The sequence below is a fragment of the Asparagus officinalis genome, chromosome 10 (genome assembly GCF_001876935.1).
Source record: "Asparagus officinalis chromosome 10, Aspof.V1, whole genome shotgun sequence".
In the NCBI taxonomy this organism is placed as follows: Eukaryota; Viridiplantae; Streptophyta; class Magnoliopsida; order Asparagales; family Asparagaceae; genus Asparagus; species Asparagus officinalis.
In genome coordinates this window covers 34,748,195-34,755,281 of record NC_033803.1, presented here as the reverse complement: position 1 = coordinate 34,755,281, position 7,087 = coordinate 34,748,195, and the positions used below count along the sequence as shown (strand labels likewise).

Here is a 7,087-nt window from a genome sequence, read left to right as displayed (position 1 = left end):
TCCGCAAGTTTACCAAGTCATGCTTATTGAAGACCTTCATCAAGCTTAGGTATGTTTATCATAGGTTTATATTATGTGGGTTTAGTACTTTAAGCTCAATATCATATACACACACATTTTATTGGTTTCTATGTATATGCAAAGGAAGATTCACTTTAATTTCTATTTTATCTCCAGATTTCAATTATTTATTTATTATTTTTCAAAAATTGATTAACAAGTCTGCTTTGCTTGCAAAAACATACATAACCTTCATGTAATTATGGAACTAACTACTTGTGTAAACGAGTCAGGTGCATAAATCAAATTATTTGTGTTTCTTCTCACCATATGTAGTAGAATATACTAGATATCAAGAAATGTGAATTTTGAAATACAGTACTCGATAACTTTCAATGTCATAAGATATCACTAGTACAACAGACCGTGGGATGGTAGAGCTAAGGAGACACCTTTTTGACATGGACAGATGAGACTAAAGGCCTCGCAGAGTCATGAATGCAGACAAGTTCTGAACTTCCATCAATTTCCTGTGAAAGGTCAAAGTGAGTCATTCCTGGTACGACTCATTAAATAAGAAATGTAGTAAAAATGAATTAGTAAACATTAATAACAATTAAGGAACAAGGATCAAGAAAGAATACATAAAAGGGATATAAGTGTCTCAGGTATTACTTGGTGAAGTGGATAAAGATATAACAGAATGAATATACTCATTATATTACTTTCAAGTTACATGACTAGATTCATATAAATGAAAAGGAACTTGAAAGAGCACCAAATTGCACTCTCCTCAAGCATTTGATGATAAGGGCTTTATTTCTTATGTTTCAGGAATCATGAACAGACACCACAATTTATTTTTATTTTTTTAAAATTAGAAGGAGCAGCAGGGAAGTAAGTCCAAGCTTAAGAAGTGAGAAAGAAAAAGGTGAGTCACTAGTAGAATTCATTGAACTGCAACATAACTAAATGTGCTAAAAACTTGCTTTCCTGTCCTATGTTGCCTTTGCTATGCTACTTAATTGGAAGCTTCTAAGATCCTGACAAATTTACTAAGTCATGCAGGCATTTGACGATGCAAACTAGATCCTTCAACTTCGTGCGCCAATCTTCAAAAAACTTCTCATAAAGCTGAATGGACTTACCAACAAAAGTAAACCCCTAAAAACAAAAGGATAGAAGACACAAAGTTTGGGGTGTTACTTAGATTCTAGGTGGTTACGCACATATGATGGAACATAATTTGAGCATAATTTGAGTCAATGATCTAAGAGAAGTGACATGACAAATCTTCTACGCTTTTTTTAGATGAATAACAATTTATACATTTGTAAGCATCATACACAAATGGACATCGTGTCCTGGAATGCTAGACACGCCTATTTTTAGTTGAAAGAACTGTGACTCTGCATCTAAAAAGACATCTATAAAATGTCATTATTCCAAAACAAAGTGACTCTCTATTAGAAAGGCAAATGCATTACCATAAATCATAATAACTACAAGTATCTAATATATCTGCAATTGAATTGTGTGTTGATGTATAGATCCAGAAACAGATCAGCAGTGCGTTGACACAGCTACTGTTTTTCAGTTTGCTCAAATGATGGATTGGTGGAAGAACCAGTTTTAGTTCAACATACATTTCAAGAAAACAACAGTTTAAAGGGAGATTTAGATATCATGAAAACCTGAAGCCCATTGAAAACAGAATCTTGCCTCTCCTTTCCAGGAAGTGCAAATTTAAGATCTACTGGTATCTTGTCACTTGCATCTGAAAAAAAAAAAGCAGATTAGTCTTTGTTACATAATTAGTAAGAAATTGCTAGCCAATCCAACAAATGAGATTCAAGAGATGGAAAGATAAATCCGAAAATGTTGTGAGGAGCCATGAGGACCTTCAAATACATCCGTGTAGGATGGATCACATACAACAACTATTTCTTTCACTTCATTCATTCCACAGAATGTATCGAAACTGCGAAAAAACTAATCTGCAGTTAGCTTTCTCCAAAGAAGATTAGTGATTGATACATTTAGAGTAATAATTTGACAAAAAGCTACCTGTATAATGCGATTGGTTGACCTAACAGAGGAAGATACTGCTTTGGCATGCCTACCTAAGGAATGGACAAAATGCTGCAAATTGTTATTCATTTTACTTCCAAATGAAGCATCGTAAGAGCTTAAAACACAGGCTATAGTTCACATATAGTTGATCATTAACAAGTCAATTATCATTTGGATCTGATACTTTCAAAGTAAAGCAATGTTGACAATAACGTTACAATGTATAATGTGATGGTATGCCTCTTGTTAGGTTAAAGGGCATATAGTGTAACACAACATAGGCTACTTGTTTTATTTATTCTACAACAAATACAAAAATATCTATAATGAGTTTAACAAATAGGACCATAATTTCAAAATAAAAGATAACTTTCCAAAAAAAAATATAAAATTCAATACAACATATACTAATTATTAATCAGTACGTCCCAATATATTATCACAAATTAACAAATCACATCCAAAATTTCACATTCCCTACATTCTTCAAATATCTTAAGTTCACAGCCATAATCATATCACGACATTGAAAAAAGTCATCAGACTTAATAACGTGTTTCTGCTATTTCAAATGTTATGTAACACTTAAGGTTTGTTAAGTTACATTAGGCAAATAACAAGTTATGTAACGCATTTTTTTCAACATTGTTTAAGAGTCAAATATAACTTTGATCTAAGCAGCAGAAGACCATGTCATTGGATATTTCTCGATGCTCCTCTAACCTCTAACTATGATTCTCCAAAATTCAGATAGCTTGGCCATCACCAGCATGAGATTAGGCAATTAGTTTGACTATAGATGGCTTTTTGGCAAAGAGATAATATTGAGAAATAATGGAGAGTAGACCTTAACAGCAGTGCTTCAAATATCGGGCGACATGTCGGACATGTCGGTCGACATGTCGGATTTAGGGGCCGACCGACACGATATGGAGTTTTTCAATGCGTATAGCGTTTTCAGGGTTCATGTCGGATATATCGGGGACATGTCGGATATGTCGGGCGGATATATCGGGGACATATCGGCTATGTCGGTTGATTTTTCAGTCTGAAAAATTGGCTGATTTTTTTTGTGCTTTTGGTTATGTTTATCTAATTAGCTTTGAATTTAAACGCTTGATTGTCTTAGTATAGCTTCCAAAAACAAAACTCGATCAGTTAGGAAAAATGAAAAAAAAGATCTAAGTCATTTTCATCGCTCATCTTCTATCTCTCCTTCGACATCTCATTGGTTTCTTCTCCGAGCTATTCCTCCGATATCAATATCAGGTGATCTTCTCTTTCCTTAACCATCAACATCGGACTCCTCTTTTCTCACTTCTTTCCTTCAACATCAACTCTAAGTATCATAAGCTATTTACTTTTTTATATGTTTAAACAATAGAATTTATTAAGTATGTTTAGATTTTATTTATGATATTTATTACATATATGCACACCATCCGATATGGCAATCCGATATGTTTTTCATGTCCCCCGACATATCTCCGATTTCTGCTATCCGACATGAATTTTAGCCGTCCGACATGAACCCGACATCCGACATTTAAAATCTTGCTTAACAGTCAGTGGAAGTTTGAGAAAAGTATTTACTTTATTGCAACTCATCAATTATAATTCTTATTCCATTTAGTTTCATGATAAACTAATAGTTTCTTTTATGTTTTCATGTTCCAACTCAATGAAAAGTTGCATAATGTCTCTGCTTTGATCTCAGGTCGAGGAGCACATGAACTTGTTAGGTCCTTTCGTTTTGATGGTGATTTACAAATAATTTACTTCTAACGTTGTTTGTCTAGTGTTTGTATTTTGTATTTATTCTAGTCAAACAATACGTTGGAGGATGGATGGAATCGAGCATTCACGATCAAATCCAATAGAGGTCGGAGGAATTGTGGAGTGAAGCATTGCATTCAAGTTAAAGATCCAAGATCCCTCTTCATCCGCACAGTTAACCAAGTCGAGCTCATTGAAGACCTTCAAGCTTGGATAACTTAGTTTTAGGTTTTATATTATGTGTGTTTAGTACTTTAAGCTCAATATCATATACACACATATTTATTGGTTTCTATGTATATATATATATATATATATATATACACATTTTAGTTTTTGGTTTCTATGTATATATATAGTTATATATATACATACATGTTTTTGTTTTCAAGTTTATATAAATATAAAATTACATATTTCATATTTATTGTTTTGATTTGGTTTAGCCTTATAGATATGAAACAAATATATATTCATATACATAGTTTATGTTTCATATATATCATTTTGTTAAATGCATATTGTGCAAAACTTTATTTTTGCATAATATTATTGAGTTTTTGGTTTATAGACTTAACAACAATGGTTTATATCTTTAATCAAGTCTATAAAATTGTTTTACAAAGTTTTAAAACTTAGTTTATGTCAAAATATCAAAATTCAAGTATCTCATGTTTTCATGTTTTGGACATATTTGCAAAATGGTGATATTTTACAAATAGGAGGTGTTTGAGTAACATGTTAATTTTTATGTTTACAATCATTTTCCAAAGTTTTATATTTTTCTGAATTTATTTATTATTTTTAAAAGCACTTCAAAAATTAGTTTTACTTTTCAAACCAGGCTGATAATGTGTCATCAGTCGACTGATGCAAGTATTTGGTCGACTGATGAAAACGCCTGGAATAATCAATAGTTTTTATTTTTATGTTGGTCGACTGACCAGTCGACTGATGAGGTAATCAGTCGACTGATAATGTCATCAGTCGACTAATAAGTGAGAAAATGCCTATAACAATTAGCTCATCAGTCAACTGATGAAACTCATCAGTCGACTGATGCTGTAACAGTTAGTTTTTTATTTTTATTATTTTTTTCTTTTTGCTGGGTTTCACTTGGGTTTTGGACTTTGTTTATTTATCCTATATATGCCCTATGCTCTTTCACTTATGAAAATAAACAAGAAAATTGTTTATACAAGTTTACAATAGAGTTTAAAGGTTTTAAAGTTTTTTTTAGTGTTTATTTAGTTTGTAAAAAAGTTTTCACAAGTGGAGGAGATCATCTTTATTGTTTGAGCTTCAATCTCCATCTCACCATATTGTTTTTCAGAGAAGAATTTCTAAACTCAATTCTAGCTATTTATTATTTTGATTATAATTTCCATAAGCTAGATTTTACACTAAGTTTATATTTAATTTTCTATTTGTTCACACACAACCTATTGAGCTTATTATAATTTCATACATAGTATTATTTGGGGTTGTGGGTTTGTGACTTGGAGAGTGAGTTTTCATTGTGTTCTCATCCATAGTAGAGAACAAATTATTGTATTAAGCCTTTATTGTGAGATACACCTTGTAATACACTTGTACACCGAGAGGAGTGTGTGGTGAGAGACGGGGTCGACCAAAGAGGAGTGGCGTCGGTAGTACATCCTAGGGAGAGGTTGTAAATCCGAGCACTTGAGGGAGACACGGGCTAGAGACCAACACTTAGAGGGTGTTGAGTGTGATTGCAAGAGTATGTATTTTAAAGTTTTCGGTGAGCTAGAAAAATGAATGTGAGGTGTAAACGTTGTTCAGTTGAGCATTAAAAATCCGGTTGTGTAGTGGATTTCTCCCCAGGAGAGGGGAGTGGGGAGCGGAGATGTAGGATGAAAGGTCCGAACTCCATGATCATTTCTTGTGTGTTTGAGTTTGACTTGTGCACTTATATTTTGTTTATCTCTATCGCATTCTCTCATTGTCTAATTTATTCACTATATTGTTTGTATATGTTTATAGTTTACTTACCCTTGTTTGTAATATTCTTGCACATATCTTGCTTGTATCATATTTGGTAGGATATTTGTTAATTAGTTTTATTTGGTATTAAATCGGATTAGATTAGCATAAACCCTATTCACCTCCTCTAGAGTTCTTTCCTAGTAGCATTAGGGTGTTTTCATGGTATACGCGACTTCGGTGCAATGAGGACTGGAGGATTCGCTAGGTATGCTTTGATATCTTCGAATGCATTCTGACAAGCATCATCCCAAATGAACGACACACCCTTCTTCGTGAGCTTCGAAAATGGTTGGCATTTCCCGGATAGGTTCAAGATGAACCGACGGATATAAGCTAATCGTCCTTTTAGTCCTCTGAGTTCTTTGAGGTTTCTCAGGTGTTGTAACTCATGTATCACCTTAACTTTATCCGGATCAATATGGATAGCCTTAGTGGTGATGACAAATCTGAGGAACTTACCGCTGGACATTCTAAGAAAAGACTTGGTGGGATTCATCTTTAATTGGTAACTCTGCGTTCTTCAACATTGCTCGTTAATAGGTGGATCCCGCATTCTTCAACCCAAAAGGCATGACTGTGTAGCAGAAGACACCAAGGGGTGTCCTGAATGTAGTATGTTTTTCATCGTTCAGGTACATCTTGATTTGATTGTAACCCGAAAACCCATCCATGAAAGACATTCTCTCAAATCGGCATGTGTTGTCGATAATAACATCCGTGATTGGAAGAGGGAAATCGTCTTTTGGGCAAGCAGTGTTCAGGTCTATGAAGTCGATACAGATCCTGATTTTCCTGTTCTTTTTAAGGATCAGTACGATATTTGCTAGCAAATCGAGATGTTGCTCTTCCCTGATTCACCCGAGTTGATTAGCTTTTTAACTTCAGACTCAATTGCTTCCACAATTTGCAAACGAAACCGTCTTTGCTATTGTTTGATAGGTTTTGCATTCGGTTTGACTTAAGACGATGGACTACCACATTTGGATCAAATCTTGACATATCTTTGTAATTCCAGGTGAAAACATCTATGTATTCCCTGATGAGGGCAATCAACTCTTCCTTCTCGTCTGGTGGAAGACTATCGCTAACGAATATGGGCTTCAGATTCACTTCATTGCTCATGTTCACCTGGACCACATTATCTTCGGTGGGAGGTTCTCTTTGCTTGAATATATCACCATATTGGATATTTAAGTGATGGATCCAAAGAACTTCCTAAGTTGGCAAT

The 7,087-nt window shown here is 34.0% G+C and overlaps 1 protein-coding gene across 1 annotated transcript; it reads right to left on the bottom strand.

Annotated features, from left to right (window-relative positions):
• Positions 426 to 2,162, bottom strand: LOC109825724 (2-C-methyl-D-erythritol 4-phosphate cytidylyltransferase, chloroplastic-like). Its single transcript, XM_020392601.1, has 4 exons — positions 2,068 to 2,162; positions 1,902 to 1,981; positions 1,695 to 1,777; positions 426 to 530 (listed from the first exon to the last, which is right to left on the bottom strand). The coding sequence occupies exons 1-4, from the start codon at positions 2,115 to 2,117 to the stop codon at positions 441 to 443; spliced, it is 303 nt and encodes a 100-aa protein (XP_020248190.1). The 5' UTR covers positions 2,118 to 2,162; the 3' UTR covers positions 426 to 440.

Excerpts from the sequence above, each read along its gene's own strand:
- LOC109825724 (XM_020392601.1), bottom strand. The coding sequence starts at position 2,117 with ATGCCAAAGCAGTATCTTCCTCTGTTAGGTCAACCAATCGCATTATAC. Across the intron at positions 1,778-1,901 it reads CTACACGGATGTATTTGAAG|ATGCAAGTGACAAGATACCA; the intron begins GTCCTCATGGCT and ends TTTTTTTTTCAG. Across the intron at positions 531-1,694 it reads CTGTTTTCAATGGGCTTCAG|GAAATTGATGGAAGTTCAGA; the intron begins GTTTTCATGATA and ends GACCTTTCACAG.